At 40.1% G+C, this 24,035-nt stretch overlaps 1 protein-coding gene across 1 annotated transcript in view; it reads left to right on the top strand.

Annotated features, from left to right (window-relative positions):
* Positions 1-20,744, top strand: part of cdc42bpb (CDC42 binding protein kinase beta (DMPK-like)) — a 215,867-nt gene extending 195,123 nt beyond the window's left edge. Inside the window, exons 30-37 of the mRNA XM_063047649.1 lie at positions 107-703; positions 7,577-7,674; positions 7,779-7,863; positions 9,629-9,749; positions 9,863-9,980; positions 10,806-10,914; positions 19,066-19,127; positions 19,255-20,744. Of these exons, the coding sequence (XP_062903719.1) occupies positions 107-703; positions 7,577-7,674; positions 7,779-7,863; positions 9,629-9,749; positions 9,863-9,980; positions 10,806-10,914; positions 19,066-19,127; positions 19,255-19,383 (1,319 nt within the window). The 3' untranslated portion in view covers positions 19,384-20,744. The remainder of the gene's footprint in view (positions 1-106; positions 704-7,576; positions 7,675-7,778; positions 7,864-9,628; positions 9,750-9,862; positions 9,981-10,805; positions 10,915-19,065; positions 19,128-19,254) is intronic.
* The last annotated feature ends 3,291 nt before the right edge of the window (positions 20,745-24,035 follow it).

Here is a 24,035-nt window from a genome sequence, read left to right as displayed (position 1 = left end):
GGTTTAAAGAGTCAGCAAATGATTAAAATGTACCTTATTTGCATTATTATGAATTTTGAATGCAGGAAATCTTACACTGTATAAAATTATTTTTCTCTGATTGCAGTGATAATACGTGCAGCTGACTGTAAAAAGGTCCACCAGATTGAACTTATTCCCAAAGAAAATCTAATTGTCCTTATTTGTGGCCGAAACAAACATGTTCATTTTTATCCATGGGCTGCTTTTGATGGACCTGAGACCACCTTTGATGTTAAACTTGCTGAAACAAAAGGCTGTCAGACTATGGTTACTGGATCTTTGCGGCAGAGTGTTGTGAGCTGTCTGTTTGTGGCAGTGAAACGGCAGATCTTGTGCTATGAAACTAGCCGAACTAAGCCTTATTACAAGAAATTCAATGAGATTCAGGCCCCAGGCAACGTGCAATGGATGGCAGTATTTGACGAAAGGTTGTGCATTGGCTACCCTTCTGGATTTTCGCTGCTTAATGTCCAGGGAGATGGACTTTCCATTAACCTTGTAAATCCAATGGACACATCACTTGCATTTCTCTCTCAACAATCTTTTGATGCTCTTTGTGCTGTGCGGATTAGCAGCAAAGAGTATTTGCTCTGCTTCAGCCACATTGGGGTATATGTAGATTTGCAAGGCAGAAGATCACGTATGCAAGAATTAATGTGGCCTGCAGTTCCTGTTGCCTGTGGTATGTATAGTTTTTTATGCTGGTTCTTTTCAGGGTTTCTTTTTGGGAATTTTCTGTTTAGTCATGTTCTTTCTCACTTTAGTATAAATTTGTCATCTATAGGAAGCCTAACTCTAGAATTTCCCAAAGCAGTTTCTTATATAAGAAATCTAATAATTATCCATTGAATTGAATTAATATTAAATAATTTGGGCTTCAAGAAGACTGTGTATTCTACACTTCAATTTATTTAACAAGATTTTTAAAAATACAAGTATGTAGAGTATTCTCAGGCTTTATTTTCTAAATGGACCAAGATGGATAGACTGAATAATACTGTAACAGAAAACCAACATGGGCTTGATTTGGTGACTAACTCTGTAAAACAAAAACACATACAAAAACATTACCTAATCAGACAGTGAAAGATCTTTCATTAAACTAATTATATTTTCTAATTATTACTTTTGAATAGAAACCTCTAAAGAGTAACTTCTCCTGTGTTTGGATCTACTCTTTGTAGTGAGAGAGTATCCTTAGGAACCTTCAACATTTACTCCATACTCCATAAAGCCCAATGGAATCAGTTTGGAAAATGGCCTGATTTCCACTTATCCTCCCTTAGCTGTTGTTAGCCTTGTGGCTACAGGGGTCAGGGGGTATGGAGGGAAGGCTGGGTTCTGAGTTGGATGATCAGCCATGATCATAATAAATGGCGGTGCAGGCTCGAAGGGCCGAATGGCCTACTCCTGCACCTATTTTCTATGTTTCTATGTTATCAGCACTTGGAAGAAACACTGGAAGTAGGAATAGGAACAGAATATAATCTGGGTTGGTTTTCAGCATCCACCAGTATGTGTTGCCTGGTAATGAATCCACTGATTGAGTTGATCACACATCAGAAGACACAATTGTCAGGCTGGGTTTGCAGCAGGCAGTAGGGTGAATCAATGCAGTAGATAAACTGGCCAGTCTCTGTTCCAGGTGTATTTTATTTTAGGACTGTTCATCGTTCAGGGTCCTGGCATTGCTGGCGAATCGAGAATTTATTGCCTGTCTCTGATTGCCCTACAGAAGGTGGTAATGAGTCAGACTGCTAATCAATTGCACTGCTCATGAAGGTGCTTTCAGAGAGCTTGTGAGAGGGAGTTCTGGCATTTAGACATATCGATGGTGAAGAAGTGAAACATATTTATAGTCAGGATGGTGCACAGCACTTGTTGCTGCTGTCCGTTGTGTTATTAGAGGGTGCCGTTCTGAGAGCTGCTGACGTTGGAGTAATCTAGAATAACAATTGGAGAGCATTTTCTGGGTAGCATACACTTATAGCTATGGTGTGTTGGTGGTTGAGGGAATTAATGGCATGGTGGTTGGGACATTATTCAAGTACTTTTCTCTATCCTGGGTAGCGTGATATTGCTGAAGCTGCACTCATCCATTGCTAATGTGCCTTTTTGATGATGCTATATCTTTGGGATGTCAGGAAATGCCTCCATTTGTTATAAACAACTGAACCCTTGACCAAGTCTTGTAGGTGGTTGCATTTGAGATTCTGGTCAGTGGGTTCCCCCAAGACAGCAATGGTAATGTTATAGACTGTCAAGGGTATCTGTTCAGGAGGAGACAATCATTGCCTCATAATCTTGTAGCTCAAATGCTATTTGTCACCTATCAGTCTGTAAGTAACTGTTATCAAGGATCAAGGTCTTGCTGCATGCAGATGTGGGCTGATTCAATTGCTGAGAAAATGCAAATTGATTTGAATATTGTGCAGTCATCAGCAAACATGCCCTCTATTGTGGCAGAAGAAAGGTCATTAATGAACCATCTAAGGTTGGTTCTTAGACTGTATTTTGAGGAGCTTTGGCAGTAATATCCCGAGTCTTTGATATTTGTGATGTGTGACTTGAGCATTGCTATACTTTACAAATCAACGTTAGTTTTACCTGTGCTTACTGATGCCCCAATTAGTCAAATACTGTATTCATGTCAAGGGCCATCAATCTTGCCTGACCTCCAGAATTCAGCTCTTTGGTCCATGCTTATAATGAGGCTTTGAATTCTGGAACTGAGAGGTCCCAGCAGAACTCAAACAGGGCATCAAAGACCAGGTTATGGGGGAGTATGTGCTACTTGATGGTACAATTGGTGATACCTTGCATCTCTGCCAGATGATTGATTAGCTGGATTGGACATCCATTTTTTTTTTCTAAACAGGCCATACCAGAATAGTTTTCCATATGGTTGTGTTGGTGCCAGTTGTTGTAACAGCTGGAACAATTTGCATTTAGGTGTATAATATCATAAACATGAGATTCTGCAAACGCTGAAAATATTTTGTAACATGCACAAAATGCTGGAGAAATTCAGCAGGTCAGGCGGCATCTATTGGAGGGGAATAAACAGTCAATGTTTTGGGTCAAGAACTGTTTCTGTAGCTCAACTGTTTAGCATTACATCTAGGACATTGATTCCCCAGCTTTTCCTCTATCTGTTACTCCATGGCAGTTTTTGTCAAAGTTGCCATCATACAACTGTGGTGGATTAAAATCCTGATTTTACAGTCATCTCATCATCCATCCTATTGTGTTAGTTGGGACAGACATGATTGAACTGGAAGTTCCTAACTAGACATCCATGAGGTACTGACGATCATGTTCAGCAACAGAAATGTATTCCATGAGACTCTTCAACCATAAATAAGGTGATACTGTGCTGAAGCTGCAAATGGAACAACGTCCATGCTAAACAGCAAAATCAGGAACTTGGACAACAAAACAGCTCATGGAATACGAGCTCCAAGGCATTGTGGTCATCTACTGATGGCAATGTAATGCCAAAGACTGTATTCAGCCAACAGTGCTGAGTGCATTATCTATTTGACAGCAGCAGAAGGAAGAGAATTCCAAAATGAGAAGAAGTTGCATTATATCTGCCTGAGAGAGATGGCTTCTTATAAGCCATTGTTCTTAATTTCATCTGTCAGGATAGCTGAGAGTCTTGTATGTTTCATTTGTCTCCTCTCAATCTTCTAAACATCATTGAATTCAAGCCTGTTCTCTCTAAACTCTTCTCAAATGACAACCAGTCCTTCAAGGCATTTCTCTGGTAACCTCTAAAATGCCTCCAAGGTATAACCGTCTTTCTTTAAATAAGGGGACAAATAATATAAACAGTGATGCAGATGTGATCTCATTGAGGCCCCATAACTGAAATAGCAAATCAGGGACAGTCATCCTCTAGAAATAAGTGGAAAAATTCTTAAAGGTTTCTTCAATTGTTCTGTCTGTATGCTAGCCCTTTGGCGCATGATGCTGTGCCGAACGTGTACTTACTTTAGAAGTTACCTAGGGTTACCCATAGCTCTCTCTTTTTCTAAGCTCCATGTACCTATCCAGGAGTCTCTTAAAAGACTCTATCAAATCCACTTCCACCACCTTTGCTGGCAGCCCATTCCATGCACTCACCACACTCTGCTTAAAAAGAAAAACAACTTATCCCTGACGTCTCCTCTGTACCTACTTCCAAGCACCTTAAAACTGTGCCCTCTCGTGTTAGCCATTTCAGCCCTGGGAAAAAGCCTGACTATACAGACAGTCAATGCCTCTCATCATCTTATACACCTCTATCTGGTCACCTCTCATCCTCTGCCGCTGCAAGGAGAAAAGGCCAAGTTCACTCAACCTGTTCTCAAAGGGGATGCTCCCCAATCCAGGCAACATCCTTGGAACTCTCCTCTGCACTCTTTCTATGGCTTCCACATCCTTCCTGTAGTGAGGCAACCAGAACTGAGCACAGTACTCTAGTTGGAGTCTGACCAGGGTCCTATATAGCTGCAACATTACCTCTCGGCTCCTAAATTCAATTCCATGATTGATGAAGGCCAATACACCGTACGCCTTCTTAACCACACAGTCAACCTGCGCAGCAGCTTTGAGTGTCCTATGGACTCGGACCCCAAGATCCCTCTGATCCTCCACATTGCCAAGAGTCTTACCATTAATATTATATTCTGCCGTCATATTTTACCTACCAAAATGAACTACCTGACACTTATCTGGGTTGAACTTCATCTGCCACTTCTCAGCCCAGTTTTGCATCCTATCGATGTCCCGTTGTATCCTCTGACAGCCCTCCACACTATCCACAACACCTCCAACCTTTGTGTCATCAGCAAATTTACTAACCCATCCCTCCACTTCCTCAAAGGTCATTTATAAAAATCACGAAGAGAAGGGGTCCCAGAACAGATCCCTGAGGCACACCACTGGTCACTGACCTCCATGCAGAGTATGACCTGTCTACAACCACTCTTTGCCTTCTGTGGGCAAGCCAATTCTGGATCCACAAAGCAAGGTTCCCTTACAATCAGGCTTGTAAGGCACGACCTACTTTTGACAAAGCCTTGCTGACTATTCCTAATCATATTACGCCTCTCCAAATGTTCATAAATCCTGTCTCTCGGGATCTTCTCCATCAACTTACCAACTGCTGAAGTATGACTCGCTGGACTATAATTTCCTGGGCTGTCTCTACTCCCTTTCTTGAATAAAGGAACAACATCTGCAACCCTCCAATCCTCCGGAACCTCTCCCATCCCCATTGATGATGCAAAGATCATTGCCAGAGGATCAGCAATCTCCTCCCTCACCTCCCACAGTAGCCTGGTGTATATGTCATCTGGTCCCGGTGACTTGTCCAACTTGATGCTTTCCAAAAGCTCCAGCACATCCTCTTTCTTAATGTCTGTGCACAAGCTTTTCAGTCCACTGTAAGTCATCCCTGCAGTCGCCAAGGTCCTTTGCCGTAGTGAATACCGAGGCAAAGTATTCATTAAGCATATCTGCTATCTCCTCCGGTTCCATACACATTTTTCCACTTTCACACCTGATTGGTCCTATTCTCTCACATCTTATCCTCCTGCTCTTTGCATACTCGTAGAATGCCTTGGGTTTTCCTTAATCCTGCTCACCAAGGCCTTCTCATGGCCCCTTCTGACTTTCCTAATTTCATTCTTAAGCTCCCTCCTGCTAGCCTTATAATTTTCTAGATCTCTATCCTTACCTAGATTTTTGAACATTTTGTAAGCTTTTCTTTTCTTCTTGACTAGATTTTCAACAGCCTTAGTACGCCACAGTTCCTGTACCCTACCATCCTTTCCCTGTCTCATTGGAACGTACCTATGCAGAACGTCACGCAAATATCCCTAAACATATGCCACATTTCTGCCGTACATTTCCCTGAGAACATCTGTTCCCAATTTATGCTAAGTTCCTGTCTGATAGCTTCATATTCCCCCTTACTCCAATTAAACACTTTCTTAACTTGTCTGTTCCTATCCCTCTCCAATGCTGTGGTAAAGGAGATAGAATTATGATCGTTATCTCCAAAATGCTCTCCCACTGAGAGACCTGACACCTGACCAGGTTCATTTCCCAATACCAGATCAAGTACAGCCTCTCCTCTCGTAGGCTTATCTACATATTGTGTCAGGAAACTTTCCTGAACATACCTAACAAACTCCACCCCATCTAAGCCCCTTGCTCTAGGAAGATGCCAATCGATATTGGGGAAATTAAAATCTCCCTCCACGACAACCCTGTTGTTATTACACCTTTCCAGAATCTGTCTTCCTATCTGCTCCTCGATGACCCTGTTACTATTGGGTGGTCTATAAAAACATCCAGTAGAGTTATTGACCCCTTCCTGTTTCTAACTTCCACCCACAGAGACTCAGAAGACAATCCCTCCGTGACTTCCTCCTTTTCTGCAGCCATGACACTATCTCTGATCAGCAGTGCCATGCCCCCACCTCTTTTGCCTCTCTCCCTGTCCTTTCTGAAACACCTAAAGCCTGGCACATTCAGCAGCCATTCCTGCCCCTGAGACATCCAAGTCTCTGTAATAGCCACAACATCACAGCTCCAAATACTGATCCATGCTCTAAGTTCATCCGCTTTGTTCATGATGTTTCTTGCATTAAAATAGACACATCTCAAACCATCAGTCTGAGCGCATCCCTTCTCTATCACCTGCCTATCCTCCCTCTCACACTGCCTACAAGCTTTCTCTATTTGTGAGCCAAACACCCTTCCTCCATCTCTTCAGTTTGGTTCCCACCCCCCAGTAATTCTAGTTTAAACTCTCCCCAATAGCCTTAGCAAATCTCTCTGCCAGGATAATAGTCACCCTTGGATTCAAGTGTAACCCGTCCTTTTTGTACAGGTCACGCCTGCCCCAGAAGAGGTCCCAATGATCCAGAAATCTGTGTTGCTTCTATTTATCATGCTAAAAAGGATAATTGATCCACCCCTCCCCTATTGTCTTCTCCTATCATTTCAGATCTCCCCCTCCCCCTTTCAAATCTCTTACTATCTCTTCTTTCAGTTAGTCCTGATGAAGGGTTCCGGCCCAAAACGTTGACTGTACCTCTTCCTGTAGATGCTGTCTGGCCTGCTGCGTTCACCAACATTTTTTGCGTGTGTTACAGCTCTATATGCCCACTTACTTATCTATGTCTTTTACAATCTCTTTGTTCTACTCTCAATCCAATAACTTTAGATTCTCTATTGTATTGTTTGATTGTCAACTGTGATTTTGTTGATTGTACCCCTATCTCTGAGTTAGGAGGCTGTGTTCACGTATCACTCCAGAAATTCTAATGCAGTACAAAAGGTATGCAATTTTATTTGGGGTGTCATCTTTCACATGAGACATTAAACTGTTGTAATATCTTTTAAACCTATACGAAGATTTACTGAATGTACACTTACAATGGTTGTAACCTGTGCCTGAAATTCTCATGCATGGGTTAAGCCAATTTTGTACGTATTTCACTGGAGATACACCCTTCACTCAATTTGACTGATCATATGCTTTTTGTGCCTATACCAGGTTATGCTACTTCATATCTAACAATCTACAGTGAGTATGGTGTGGATGTTTTTGATGTGAACACCATGGAATGGGTCCAAACAATTCCTCTTAGAAAGGTATTGTAGATGGTTGCAGTTCCTAATACAAAGATCTGTTCTTACAGTGACATTACTCGGCTTCAATTGTGCATTAACAAGTTTTATTTTATTGTTGTGACTAGATCCGACCATTAAGTAGTGATGGCACACTAAATCAGCTCAACTCAGAACCTCCAAGGTTAATATATTTCAAGAATAATTTTTCAGGTTAGTTTTATTAATTTCATTTAGCCATATTGAAATTGTAATGTTTTTCCATACATTTTGGGGAATTGTTTCAAAACAATCTTGTGGAATGTTGAATCCTTGCCATTTTATCCTGAACAAAATTGTGCTTTACCCATTTAGATCATTATGTGCCTTCACTTTTAAGAGGTATTAGCATCCAGAAAATAAGAGATTTGATCAGGGACAACAAATTCTCCCTTGGATATGCAGTATTTATTCTTGTTTTGTTTATTTAAAATTTCTAACAATCTCATTTGCATTTTGCAAGTCTAAATTGAGAAACTACAAGTAAAAGAACACAACATTGTGTGTAATAACACTATGGTACATTTTTCAGTAATTATTTTGTTAAAGGGTGAACAGTCTCTTATGGAAAACAAGGTAAAACATCTCTATGTGCTACACTAAGTTTGTATTGCAAAAAGTCTTCAGACTTGATTTTGTTTTGTGCTGATGATTGTGGAGTTCTGATTATTATTCCTGGAACAGCAAGTAAAAATAATAATAGAGCTATTACTCTGACTGCTCATCCTGGAGAGAAAATTACACAAGAAAATATCAAATGAAGAACAGATAATTTATAGCTTGCCAGAATACAGTACTTGAAATGATCTGGAAGGGTACCTGTGTCATTTCTGCTGCAGCTACTATTGAGCTGACTGTCTAAGCAGCAAAGCTTTTGGAATGCATCTGAATGTCCTGAGATTCAAAAGTATTTAAAAATAATTTAGCAAATTAATAATTATTATAGGAGTTGTACATCCTGCAGATGCTAGTGTTGAGAGTTGCTGGCTTATAAACACTGAAAACTTACTGCATGGTAAGGAAAATGTTATATAATAAAAACACAAGTGTATAGTAAGAAGTGAAACTAAAAAGCCTTGGGTGCACTTACCAGCAACATCCAAAACCACTTGGTAAATTCACCATGGCCTGCTTGTGTCATATGCTGTTTAGCTCCTATCTGCTATCACTATCCTACTTACTAAAGAATGGTGAAATGTATGAATCCAATTGCTAGAAATGACACATAATTTAAATGTAACAAACATTATTTTGTTGTTTTTTTTTAAAATTTACCATAAAATAAGAGTTCCAAATCTGGGGTCCACGGACCCCTCAGAAAATGGTAAGGTTCCATGGCATAAAAAAGGTTGGTAACCTCTGCCATAAAAGACCATTTAAAATATTTTGAACTGGTCAGGACTACTTTAAACAATCTCACAACTGTGAAAAGTTTCCATTGAAATAAATAAGCTGTGGGTGCTGCACCAGGTCAAATCTGCTGAAGAATCGCAGCAAATCTACTATCAGATTTACTCCCTAGATTCAGTAGGCAAGTGTAGAACTGCCACATTTTAGTGCATGAACCACAGTTCCAAATCTGGTGTCCTTGCAGGCCTGTGTGCTACCAGTTCACATGGAACTGCCATCCTACTATTAGGTTTGTCTCATTATTTGCTTCTTTAAATCAATTAGTTACCAGATACTTATTTTATTTAAAAGGCTTCTCAGTTCTCTTATACTAGGAGTTGATATATTTTTTTCTCATAGATTGTATATTATACACAATTCCTCACTTTTAGAAATACAACTTTTGTAGGATTAGTGTATAGTCCTGCAAGCACTCGGTGAAACTTGAATAATACACTTAAGCCCTTCAATATCATTAAACCAAAATTATGGAGGCCCTATGTCTTAATTGTCAGACAATTGATTGGGTCTATGGTGGGCATTATTACAGATGGAGACAGCTTGAATGTGCCAGACACATCAGACAACAGCAAAAAGCAGATGCTCAGGACACGCAGCAAAAAGAGATTTGCTTTCAGAATACCGGAAGAGGAACGGTTACAACAAAGGCGGTAGGATGTTGTTCTCAAGTGGCTTTACAATCTATGTAGTTTTGTGTTATTGAGCCATTTTGTGACTAATTTCAGCACGTGATTTGCATATATTTATGCATTTTTTTTAACAGTGAGATGTTGAGAGATCCTGAGATGCGGTCAAAGCTGATATCAAATCCAACCAACTTCAACCATGTGGCTCACATGGGACCAGGAGATGGCATGCAAGTACTTATGGATCTTCCACTGGTAAATATAAAAAAATAACTATAAGCAGCAATAGTTTTCTTATGAAATGTTGATTTACCGTTTGCATAATCTGAAAATTGCATTCTGCGATGTTAAAATAAATCCCACAAATAAAATTAAAACAACGTGTTAAAGTTTTACAATATTAAGTATAGTGGATTCCAGTTAATTGAGACACTTAGTACTGAGAGCTGTTGGATAGAGGGACGAACGTCAGTTACAAATTTGTATAAAATGGAAGAATTATACTAAAAGATCCAGTGAAGATTCTGATATGGTTTAAATTTAATACCTTTTAAATTATTTGCAGTATTGAAATAGCATTCTGGTGTTTTGTGGAGAAACAAGTCTTTGAATTTCAAAAATTATATATGAAGCAAGCAGTTGAAGCAAGCTCTTACTATTGGTTTCAAATGTTAATCACTCCAAAACAAGTACAATAAAAATTGTACTTGTTTTTGTATCTTCCGACTTCAATTAGTAAAATTTAAATCCATGTTCTAATTGCAGGAATTACTGAATAACTTTTTTAAAAAGATTTCCCTAAATAGTCTGTTTCCTTTTGTTGACTTAGCACAGAATGAGTTTCCTTCCCATTCATCCTCAACGCCATGTCCTTGTATCTCTTCGAGCCAACTTTGAGCACATTTGTCACATGACTACACTCTGCACTCGCCTTCTTCCTCCTGCTGGGAATGCTGTCCCATCTTCCATCTGGCTTTTCCTTCAAAGCAACATTAAATATAACACAGTGTTTAATGAGGCATTGAGCTCTTCTCGAGAAGGAAAATCAAATTTAATTTAATATTTCACTTGTTGCTGCAGAGTGTGTCACCAGTATCACAGGATGAACAGATAAAAGAAAAGCGTGTTTCACATTCCAATCTTCCAAGGCAGCAGCGTAGCAAACAGCACATTACACGTACGGTTTCAGGTAATAATATTTCATTAATTATACGTATTAAGCACATAGACTTGTTATTGAATGTCGATAACCACAGGATTGAGAAATATAAACACTTACTTTAAAAAAATATTCTAGATCATCTCAAGTGCAGCAATGTTTGCTACTGATAAGGACAGCTGGAGAAGAAAGCCTAATATTAATATAACGCTGGTTATTTTTAGATGACAAATTGAAGTAGAATAACTTTTTCTTCATAAAAATAGTTTGTTTCTCCTTGGTATGAGTGTGAAAAATTTTCATGGAAAAGATTATTCATTAAAATTTAGAAGAAAAATCAGTGGAATAATTTCCTTTTGATGTTCTTATGTGCAAGTTATTTTTATATTAAACTACTATTGTAGAAAAGCTTCTTGTTTGTCAGCTACAGTACTCAGTATTCATTAAGTCTCAGCTCCACATACGCAAGAGACCTATTAAGTAGCAAGATTGAATTTGAAGCTAGTGGAAATAGCAAATTTTCCATAACATTCCATTGTTGCAATATTGTTGCTGGAGATAGCATCTATTTAGATCAAATATTTTCAAGTTTGAAAACAGCAAAGCTTAAAAGACCCAGTGGGACAGATAGCAGCTGTGGAAAGAAAAACTTTTGAGCATTTTGGATCTAATTTGGCACGGGGGTAGGAACCATAGTGATAGGGCTGAGGATGGAGCAGTTGGTATACAAGTAGATGCAGTGCATCGTGTGTCTGAGGAAGGGCAAGCAGACAATAGGGCAAAATTGCAGTCAGTGGGATAAATTGAAGTGTAAAATGGGGGCAGAATTGAAAAGGGTGATGAATACATGACTGAATGTGTTATATCTGAAAGCACGTGGTGTATGGAAAAGATAGAAGATCTTGTAGAGCAGTTAGAGATTGGCACGAATGACATTGTGGGCATCACTGAGTCATGGCTGAAAGATGATCGTAGTTGGGAGCTTAACATCTAAAGGTACACATTGTATCAAAAGGACAGACAGGTAGGCAAAGGGGGGGGTGCTGCTCTGTTGGTAAAATAATAAAATCAAATCCTTAGAAAAAGGTGACATAGGATCGGAAGATGTAGAATCCTTGTGGGTAGAATTAAGAAACTGCAAGAGTAAAAAGACCTGATTGGAGTTATAAACAGGCCTCCAAAAGTAGCCAGAATAGAAACATAGAAAATAGGTGCAGGAGTAGGCCATTCGGCCCTTCGAGCCTGCACCGCCATTTATTATGATCATGGCTGATCATCCAACTCAGAACCCCGCCCCAGCCTTCCCTCCATACCCCCTGACCCCTGTAGCCACAAGGGCCATATCTAACTCCCTCTTAAACATAGCCAATGAACTGGCCTCAACAGTTTGCTGTGGCAGAGAATTCCACAGATTCACCACTCTCTGTGTGAAGAAGTTTTTCCTAATCTCGGTCCTAAAAGGCTTCCCCTCTATCCTCAAACTGTGACCCCTCGTTCTGGACTTCCCCAACATCGGGAACAATCTTCCTGCATCTAGCCTGTCCAATCCCTTTAGGATCTTATACGTTTCAATCAGATCCCCCCTCAATCTTCTAAATTCCAACGAGTACAAGCCCAGTTCATCCAGTCTTTCTTCATATGAAAGTCCTGCCATCCCAGGAATCAATCTGGTGAACCTTCTTTGTACTCCCTCTATGGCAAAGATGTCTTTCCTCAGATTAGGGGACCAAAACTGCACACAATACTCCCGGTGTGGTCTCACCAAGGCCTTGTACAACTGCAGTAGTACCTCCCTGTTCCTGTACTCGAATCCTCTCGCTATAAATGCCAGCATACCATTCGCCTTTTTCACCGCCTGCTGTACCTGCATGCCCACTTTCAATGACTGGTGTATAATGACACCCAGGTCTCGTTGCACCTCCCCTTTTCCTAATCGGCCACCATTCAGATAATAATCTGTTTTCCTATTTTTGCCACCAAAGTGGATAACTTCACATTTATCCACATTAAATTGCATTTGCCATGAGTTTGCCCACTCACCCAACCTATCCAAGTCACCCTGCATCCTCTTAGCATCCTCCTCACTGCTAACACTGCCACCCAGCTTCGTGTCATCCACAAACTTGGAGATGCTGCATTTAATTCCCTCATCCAAGTCATTAATATATATTGTAAACAACTGGGGTCCCAGCACTGAGCCTTGCGGTACCCCACTAGTCACCGCCTGCCATTCTGAAAAGGTCCCGTTTATTCCCACTCTTTGCTTCCTGTCTGCTAACCAATTCTCCACCCACACCTTACCCCCAATACCGTGTGCTTTAAGTTTGCACACTAATCTCCTGTGTGGGACCTTGTCAAAAGCCTTTTGAAAATCCAAATATACCACATCCACTGGTTCTCCCCTATCCACTCTACTAGTTACATCCTCAAAAAATTCTATGAGATTCGTCAGACGTGATTTTCCTTTCACAAATCCATGCTGACTTTGTCCGATCATTTCACCGCTTTCCAAATGTGCTGTTATCACATCCTTGATAACTGACTCCAGCAGTTTCCCCACCACCGACGTTAGGCTAACCAGTCTATAATTCCCCGGTTTCTCTCTCCCTCCTTTTTTAAAAAGTGGGGTTACATTAGCCACCCTCCAATCCTCAGGAACTAGTCCAGAATCTAACGAGTTTTGAAAAATTATCACTAATGCATCCACTATTTCTTAGGCTACTTCCTTAAGCACTCTAGGATGCAGACCATCTGGCCCTGGGGATTTATCTGCCTTCAATCCCTTCAATTTACCTAACACCACTTCCCTACTAACATGTATTTCACTCAGTTCCTCCATCCCACTGGACCCTCTGTCCCTTACTATTTCTGGAAGATTATTTATGTCCTCCTTAGTGAAGACAGAACCAAAGTAATTATTCAATTGGTCTGCCATGTCCTTGCTCCCCATAATCAATTCACCTGTTTCTGTCTGCAGGAGACCTACATTTGTCTTTACCAGTCTTTTCCTTTTTACATATCTATAAAAGCTTTTACAGTCCGTTTTTATGTTCTCTGCCGGTTTTCTCTCATAATCTTTTTTCCCCTTCCTAATTAAGCCCTTTGTCCTCCTCTGCTGAACTCTGAATTTCTCCCAGTTCTCAGGTGAACCACTTTCTCTGGCTAATTTGTATGCTACTTCTTTGGAATTGATACTATCCCTAATTTCTCTTGTCAGCCACGGGTGCACCACCTTCCTTGATTTATTCTTTTGCCAAACTGGGATGAACAATTGTTGTAGTTCATCCATGCAACCTTTAAATGCTTGTCATTGCATATCCACCGTCAATCCTTTAAGTGTCATTTGCCAGTCTATCTTAGCTAATTCACGTCTCATACCTTCAAAGTTACCCTTCTTTAAGTTCAGAACCTTTGTTTCTGAATTAACTATGTCACTCTCCATATTAATGAAGAATTCCACCATATTATGGTCACTCTTACCCAAGGGGCCTCTCACGACAAGATCGCTAATTAACCCTTCCTCATTGCTCAAAACCCAGTCCAGAATAGCCTGCTCTCTAGTTGGTTCCTCAACATGTTGGTTCAAAAAACCATCCCGCATACATTCCAAGAAATCCTCTTCCTCAGCACCTTTACCAATTTGGTTCACCCAATCTACATGTAGATTGAAGTCACCCATTATAACTGCTGTTCCTTTATTGCACACATTTCCAATTTCCTGTTTAATACCATCTCCGACCTCACTACTACTGTTAGGTGGCCTGTACACAACTCCCACCAGCGTCTTCTGCCCCTTAGTGTTACGCAGCTCTACCCATATCGATTCCACATCTTCCCGGCTTATGTCCTTCCTTTCTATTGCGTTAATCTCTTCTTTAACCAGCAACGCCACCCCACCTCCCCTTCCTTCATGTCTATCCCTCCTGAATATTGAATATCCCTGAACGTTGAGCTCCCATCCCTGGTCACCCTGGAGCCATGTCTCTGTGATCCCAACTATATCATAATCATTAATAACAATCTGCACTTTCAATTCATCCACCTTATTACGAATGCTCCTGGCATTGACACATAAAGCCTTCAGGCGCTCTTTTACAACTCTCTTAGCCCTTGTACAATTATGTTGAAAAGTGGCCCTTTTTAATGCTTGCCCTGGATTTGTCGGCCTGCCACTTTTACTTTTCTCCTTTGTACTTTTTGCTTCTACGCTCACTTTACACCCCTCTGTCTCTCTGCACTGGTTCCCATCCCTCTGTTGTGAACTAACCTCCTCACGCCTAGCCTCTTTAATTTGATTCCCACCCCCCAACCATTCTAGTTTAAAGTCACCTCAGTAGCCCCCGCTAATCTCCCTGCCAGGATATTGGTCCCCCTAGGATTCAAGTGTAACCCGTCCTTTTGACCCGGATGTGAGATACGAATTACAAGAAGAGATAGAAAATGTATATAAAAAAGGGCAATGTAACAATAGTATGGAGATTTCAATATGCAGCTAGATTGGAAAAATCAGGTTGATGCTGGATCCCAAGAGAGGGAATATGTAGAATTTCTACAAGATGGCTTTTTTAGAGCAACTTGTGGTTGAGTCCACTAGGGGAAAGGCGATTCTGGATTGGATTTTGTCTAATGAACTATATTTGATAAGGGGGCTTAAGGAACCCTGAGGAGACAGTGATCATTCACCTCACAGTTTGAGAGGGAAAAGCTAAAGTCAGATGTATTAGTAGTACCATGAAGTAGAGGGAATTATAGAGGCATGAGGGGGGAGTTGGCCGTAGTTGACTGGAATAGAACAGTAGCAGGGATACAGCAATGGCTGGATTTTTGGGGAGCAGTTCGCAAGGTGAGGGATAGATGCATCTCAAAGATGAAGTACAATTCTAAAGAGAGGATGAGGCAACCATGGCCAACAAGGGAAGTCTATGACAGCATAGAAGAGAAAAAAAAGACAGATAATAAAGCAAAATATTAGTGGGAAGCTTTTAAAAACCAGCAAAAGGCAAATAAAAAGCCGTAAGGAGAGAAAATATGAAATACGAAAGTAAGCTAGCCAATAATATAAAAAAGATACCAGACAACACACATTATAGTGTTGCTTGAATTTCCAGCATCTGCAGAATTCCTCGTGTTTGCGTTTTTAAAAAGATAACAGAAGGTTTTTTTAGGATATATACAGTAAAAGAGAAGTGAGAGTGGGTATCGGATGACTGGAGAGGTAGTAATGGGGTACAAAGAAATGGATTAACTTAATAAGTATTTCGCGTTAGTTTTCACTGTGGAAGACACTAACAGAATGCCAGAAATTCACAAGTGTCAGGGAGCAGAAGTGAGTGTAGTTATTAGTACTAAAGAGAAGGTGCTTTGGAAGCTGAAAGGCCTGAAGGTAGAAAAGTTACCTGGACCAGAAGGACTACACCCCAGGTTCTGAAAGAGATAGTTGAAGAGATTGTGGAGCCATTAGTCAGGATCTGTCAAGAATCACTAGATTCTGGAATGGATTAGAAGTTTGTAAATATCACTCCACTCTTTAAGAAGGGAGGGAGGCAGAAAAAAAGAAATTATAGGCCAGTTAGCCTGACTTCTGTGATTGGGAACATGTTGGAGTCCATTATGAAGGATGGGATTTCAGGGTACTTGGAAGCACATGATAAAATAGGCTGTAATCAGAATGTTTTCCTTAAGTGACAATCTTGCCTGACGAACCTGTTGGAATGCTTTGAGGAAACAAAGGCAGGATAGACAAAGAGGTGTCAGTAGATGTTATTTATTTGGAACTTTAGAAGGCCTTTAACAAGGTATGGCATATGAGGCTGTTTAACAAAATAAGAACCCATGGTATTACAGGAAATATATCAGCATGAATAGAAGGTTGGCTGACTAGCAGGAAGTAAAGAGTGGAATTAAAGAGTGCTTTTTCTGGTTGGCTGTCGGTACCTTGTAGTGTTCTGCAAGAGTTCGTGTTGGGACAGCTTTTCACATTGTATTTCAATGATTTGTATGACAAAATTGATGGCTTTGTAGCCAAGTTTGTGGAAAATACAAAGATAGGTGGTGGGAAAGATGGTGTTACGGAAACGGAGTCTGCAGAAGGATTCAGATTGGGAGAATGGGCAAACAAGTGGAAGATGGAATATAGTGTTGTAAAGTGTATGGTCATGCACTTTAGTAGAAGGAATAAAGGCATAAACTTTTCTAAATGGGGAGAAAATTAAAAAATCAAAGTTGCAAAGGGACTTGGGAGTCCTTGTGCACAATTCCCTAAACATTAATTTGCTGGTTGAAGTGATGGTAATGAAAGCAAATGTAATTTTAGCATTCATCTCAAAACAACTGGAATATAAGAACAAGGATGTAATGCTGAGGCTTTATAAGGCATTGGTCAGACCATACTTGGGATACTATTTGCATTTTTGGGCTCCATATCTAAGAAAAGATGTGCTGACATTGGAGAGAATCCATAGGAGATTTACAAGAATTATTCCAGAAATGAAAAGGTTAATGTATGAGGAGTGATTGATAGCTCTGGGCCTATACATGCTGGAGATAAAGAGAATAAGGGGGAGATCTCATTGAAACCTATCAAATATTTAAAGGGCAAGACAGAGTGGACATGGGGAGTATATTTCCTATGGTGGGCGAGTTTAGGACCAGAGGGCACAGCCTCAGAATAGAGGTACATCCATTTAGAACAGCAATGAGGAGGAATTTCTTTAGCCAGAGGCTCGTGAATCTGTGGAATTCTTTGCCACAGATGACTGTAGAGGTCCAGTGGAAAGTGGAAGTATTTAAAGTGGAAATTGATAGGTTATTGATTAGTCAGGCGAAGGTAATGGGGAGAAAGCAAGGGAATGGGGTTGAGAGAGATAATAAATCAGCCATGATGGAATGGCAGAGCAGGCTCAATGGGCCAAATGGCCTAATTCTCGTCTTATGGACTAACTCGGAAGGGTCTCAGACCTAAGTTGCTATTTCATTTTATACTGATGCGGCGTGACCTGCTGAGTTTATCCACCATTTTCTGATTTTGATCCAGATGACCTGCACCTGCATTTTTTAAATTTTTTTTGCTGAGGGCATCTTAACAAGGTCAGCTGTCTATCTTGAACGGCTGGAGTGAAAGTGCTGTTGGTTCCAGAATCTAGAACTATGGGCATTGATGGAATGGTGATGTATTTTCAAGTCAGCATGATACACATTTTGGATGGGAGTCTACAAATGATGTTTCTAAGTACCTGCTTTGCCTTTGTTAGTGGTAGAGTTTGATAGTTTACAAGGTGTATTGGAGTACTCTCGGTAACTACAGTGCATATGATTTCACTTTGTGCTTTTGGTGGAAGCGATGGTGATTTGTTCTGATAGGGTTGAATTGCTTCAGTACTACTCTAGTTGCGCTTATCCAGGCAAGTGGCAGGCATTCCCTTATGGGCCATGGAGATCCTTTGGGATCCCAACCTTTGCCTGTTCTGGTAACAGGCCAAGGGTGGGATGGTTTCAGTTGATTTTCTGGTCAGTGATTTCACCCAGGATATTGATAATTGAACACTGATGGTAAAAGTATTAAATATCCAGGACAGTGACATTTAAGTTCATGTTACTCCCACTTATTAGCCCCTGCATGTACGCATGTCAGCTAGGCAGGGACTTCTCCATTTGCTGAATAACTGGATGTGCAATCATCAGTGGGCCTTTTCTGAACTAATGGAAGGAGGGTCATTGATGCAGCTATGAAAGATGCAAATGCCTGAAATGATTTCCTGGAGCGGAGATAATTGACTTCCACTAACTAACTTACGTTGTCATATTATGTGCAAGGTATGACTCTCCTCTTTGGTGTGATTCCCACTGGTGTCAAGAGCAGTCCCTTTCACATGGATGATCCTTTGCTTTCTTACTGATAGACACCCTTGTCTTTTGCTCAGAACTCACTGACTTTAGTTTGAATTAATATTTTTTGATCTCTGAATAGATCAAATCATATAATTTTCTGCCAGTTCAAGATACCATTTCAGCAACAATTGGAAGTTGATTCCTGCGCTGGTCATCTTTTATTACATTACTTTTGGATATTCTTCACGGCTTCCTGATTATCAGGCCTGAACTTTATATGGTATCTATAAATAGTTATGGTACTCATTAAATAGCAAGTTACTTTCTTTTGACGTACTTATTTCTTATACTTAGGTGGGGAGGCTGTTATGACATCACGTAATATTTCTGATCCTGACCAAGATTTTGAGAGAGAAGTAAGTATTTGCATGTAATTTCCCAATTGCAGTTCACTTACCTTTTTAATTAAAATACTTCACCATTATGCTTTCTTGAAGATAAGTGCAACATAAACTGATGTGCATACCTTTTATTTCTCTTGAGGACTCTGATTCAACAAGGCATTCAACACCTTCAAACAGCTCAAATCCAAGTAGTCCACCGAGCCCAAACTCTCCTCACAGGAACCAAGTTACACTGGATGGTTTGGACCACTCTACCTGTGATGCATGATGATAGACTTCAGTAACTCTTTATCTTGGTTATCATATAAGCCACAAACCAATAGGATTTTCCATTTTTATTGAATCTAGAAACATGAATTTTTTTGTTGAATTGCTACAAAGAAGTGCCAAGAATGAAGAATAATTTCTTCTTTTAATTCTTGCTGATTGCACATTAAATTATGTATTCATGCTCCTTTATGAACAATTCCAGCTTATTTTGACTGTCAGCCTGTTAAAATGACTGTATCATTCATATGCGTTGGTGATTATGGTTTTGTGTAGTGTTGATAAATTGCAAACTTTTAACAGCCAAATAAATTTGGAATTGTGAGGCTTACACATTCTTTTACATCACACATTCCTTCCAAATTTCTAATAGTTGGTAAATGGTTAAAAAAAATTGTCCTTATTTGTGCATCTTAGTTTATAAATATAAAAGAAAAAAGTTTTCTTCAGGGTATACATGACACCAGTAAATAATACTGTGAATAAGAATTTTAGTTGCATTTTGTATTACTGTTTTTAAAGTAGATGTACTATCTTTGTGCTAGCATTGTAGTGAAAGGCCACATCTGTCTATAAATTATGTGCCCAATGCAGAAACATTAATGTTGGGAAATGCCAGACATGGACCTGCTGCATCTTAAAATATACAATTATTGTAAAAGACATTAAAAAGTGTGATTGTTCTTTTGCTGATTGAGGTAGTATAGATGTTTCAAGAATTAGTGGTCTCTGGGATATAAGGAAGCCACATTAATTTGATCCATTTCTGAAAGTCATTGCATGAATATACATTCCTACAAAAGTATTGTATTGTTATATTATTGTAAAAACAAACTTCATGGTTGTCTTGTACATTTTGATATGCACCTGCTGACTGGAGTTAGTGTGCGTATGTCAGTGTATATAACTCATGTTCAGTGTATGATAAACATTGATACTCAAAATTTTGTCCAAATTGCATTAAAGGCTTGTATACTACAGCCAGTATATCTGTTTTATCATCACACCTGTGTGCCTTCTGTGCTGTATTTGACAATTTACTGTTCATACAGATGCAGTATGATTTCCCTACTCAAAGTCACTGTAAAGAGATTGCATGTTTTAGTCGACCAGATTCCTGTCAGAGTGGATAATAATTGTGATGTGCCACATTAAGCCACTAATCAAACTAGTTATTTCTCATTTTCTTAAAAGGGCTCACTGTGGAGCCTAACACTACTGGTGAAACAGTTTGATTTATTTTGTTAATTTGTGAAAGTGGGTAGTCTTAAAATCAGCTAACCACTCTTTGTAATTATGGAATTGTGCTTTGATAAAGTACTGAAAATTGAACTGTCAATAAAGCATAAAAGGAAGGTACCAAACTGCTTACTGGCCTGTGAACAAATAACTATGGCGTGGGGGTTGGTGAGGGAGAAGGGAAGATGTGGCTTCTGGTGGAATCATGTTTGAAATTGTGAAGGATGATAAGGTGAATACAAAGGATGGAATATCCAGTACAATCCCACTACATCACATCACCTCCTACCCACTTTGGGTTTTACAGGGACTGCACTCGCTGCTGCCCTGGTCTGCTCTTCCCTCCCCTTCTCGCAGCACTTCAGCCCGAAGACCTATACAAATGTCCCTTTACCTCTTCCCTTCCAGCAATCCATGGGTCAAAACAATGAAGCAGTATTTAATTTAACTACTTTACTGCATTCAGTGATCACAATTTGACTTCTTCAACACTGGAGAAATCAAATGCAGATTAGATGCTCACTTTACAGAGCACCACTGCTGTGTGTTCCGGGCTGATTCTGCATTTGCTGCCACTTTAATTCCCAGGCTCCTTTCTCCATTCTAGACGTGCTCCTTATCATCTGATCTGAATGCATTTCCATTTAGTCTTTTCTCCATCTCCTTCACCCAGCTCAGCTTCAAACTCTACACCCTCCATTTTCCCTCAGTTCTAAGGTAGTGTTACAGACACAAACTATTAACACACAGATGCTGCTGTTTCTTCCAGCATTTGTTTTTGGTACTGAAAGGATGGCTGGTACTTAAAATAGAAATGTTGCTGCCCCTACACCTTGTCATTGCAGGATGTGCAATAGCCTATAGACACTAACAGGCTTCTTTCTCCTACAAGCTGTGTGTATCACTTCTGGATTCATGTGGGAGGCACAAGCTGTTTAATCCCACTGCTATTAACAAAGGTAATCACAATGGCAGATTTGCATTTTACTTAAGTGTCTCTGATCTATTGAAGCATAATAATCTTCTCTCCAATTTATCTTGAGGTGAATCCTTCACTTCCACCCCCAGGTCCATCATTGGCCTTCAACACAGTCTGTGCTTGCTTCAGGTGAAAGGAAGGAAAGCAATTCTATCAGGAAAATACTAAGAACCAAATATCACCCACAGGGAAGAGGAGCGTAATAATGGCAGCTGGCCAAGCACCACTTGTCAGAGATGGTAAGAGGGTCAAAATGTAGATTGAAATATCCTAAAATGCAATCTTGCAATTTATCCAATTCCCTTGAAAGTTACATTATCAGAACAACACGTTTTTACAATAACATAAAATAAGAAAACTTAGCTAGTGAATAGCTTGATTGTTGCTGCTAAACTACTATTGGCCCCTCAAAGTCTTCCAGAAATAAAAAGATAGTGAGATAAAGTCATAAAAAAGTACAGTGCAGAAACAGGCCCTTTGGCCCATCAAGTTCATGCCAAACCATTTATACCACCTACTTCCACTGAGTTGCACTGGGAATACAGCCCTCCATATCCCTACTATCCATGTACCTATATAAACTTCTCTTAAACATTGAAATTGAGCTGGCATGCACCACTTGTGTTGGCAGCTCCTTCCACACTCCCACGACACACGTTCCTTTTAAACTTTCCATCTTACACCATTAATCCATGACCTCTGGCTGTAGTCTTATCCAACCTCAGTGGAAAAAGCCTGCTTTCATTTACCTTACTTAGAACCCTCATCAGTTTGTATACCTCTATCAGATCTCTCAATTTTCTACGATCCAAGGAATAAAGTCCTAACCTATTCAATCTTTACATATAACTCAGGTCCTCCAAACCCATCAACATCCTTGTAAATTTTCAAAGAATTATGGACCTGTATTCCCACAGTTCTATATTCAATTTAAAATATACTCAAATAAGCCACTTAAATTAGTACTTTAGTTCACTTCTGTTGAATATTTTTGTATTGTATTGTCAGACTGAAATACAACCTCTGAAGTACTGCACCAAACCATCTGATTCCAGAAAGTTCTAAATAAGATATACAGGCATTACAGCACAGTACAGACCCTTTCTGCCCACGATATTGTACTGACATTTTAGCCTACTCTAAAGATAAATTCTACTTATTCAACCTACTCTAACCCTCCTTGCATAGCCCTGCATTGTTCTGTTATTTATGTGCCTATTTAAGAGTCTGTTAAATGCCCCTAATGTATCTGAGTCCACCATCAGTCCTGGCAGAGAATCCCACATACCCTTCAGTCAGCTAGTCAGTCTTCTATCCATGCTAGTATCTTTCCTGGAATACCATGGGCTCTTATCTCATAAAGCAGCCTCACGTGCTGCACCTTGTCAAATGCCTTCTGCAAACCCAAGTAAATAACATCCACTGACTCTCCTTTGTCTATCCTGCTGGTTACTTCCTCGAAAAACTCCAATAAATTTGTCAGGCAAGATTTCCCCTGAAGGAAACCTTGCAGACTTTGGCTTATTTTATCAAGTGCCTCCAAGTACCCCAAAACTTTATCGTGAATAATGGACTCCAATCTTCCCAACCACTGAGGTCAGGCTAAGTGGCTGATTATTCCTTTTCTTTTTGCCTCCCTCCCTCCATAAATAGTGGAGTGACATTTGCAATTTTCCAGTACTTCAGAACTATTCCACGATCTAATAATTCTTGAAAGATCATTACTAATGCCTCCACTGTCTCTTCAGCCACCTCTTTCAGAACTCTGGGGTGTAGTCCATTTGGTCCAGGTGACTTATCTATCTTCAGACTTTTCAGCTTCCCAAGCACCTCTTCTTTAGTAATAGCAACTACACTCACTTCTGCACGCTGACACTCTTGTTGTTTCTGGCATACTGCTAGTGTCTTCCACAGTGAAGGCAGACACAAAGTGGATGTTAAATTCATCCACCATTTCTTTGTCCTCTGTTCCTACTTCTTTAGTGCCATTTTCCAGTGGATTGATATAAAATCAAATCAAGTTAATTGTTATTCAAACCATACGTCAATACAGCCGAATAAGACGGCATTCCACAGGGGCCAAGGTGCAAAAACATACCCCCACATTCAAATTAATGAGAAAGAAAAGTTACGTAAGAAAACAAATTTTAGACCAAGTTCCAAGTCCTGCAAATCAATGGTTCCTAGCAGTCCAGCCTGTAATTCCACCAAGCTGTCACTGGAGGGCAGCACTGACAGGAGAGGCCACACCCAACCGAGCATGGACGCCACTCTGCAGTGCAAGCCTGAGGACTGAGGCCTAGTTCTAATTACAACTGCAGCAGCACTGTTTTCTCACCATCTAACCCCCACCAAACAAGGGAAGCAGGCCTGCAGCAATCTATGTCCAACAGGTTTTGCAATCGCAAAAGAAACTTCCAAGAGAGTCACTCACA

This window comes from Mobula hypostoma, chromosome 1 (genome assembly GCF_963921235.1).
Source record: "Mobula hypostoma chromosome 1, sMobHyp1.1, whole genome shotgun sequence".
NCBI lineage: Eukaryota > Metazoa > Chordata > Chondrichthyes > Myliobatiformes > Myliobatidae > Mobula > Mobula hypostoma.
This window is presented reverse-complemented; position numbering and strand designations above follow the sequence as displayed.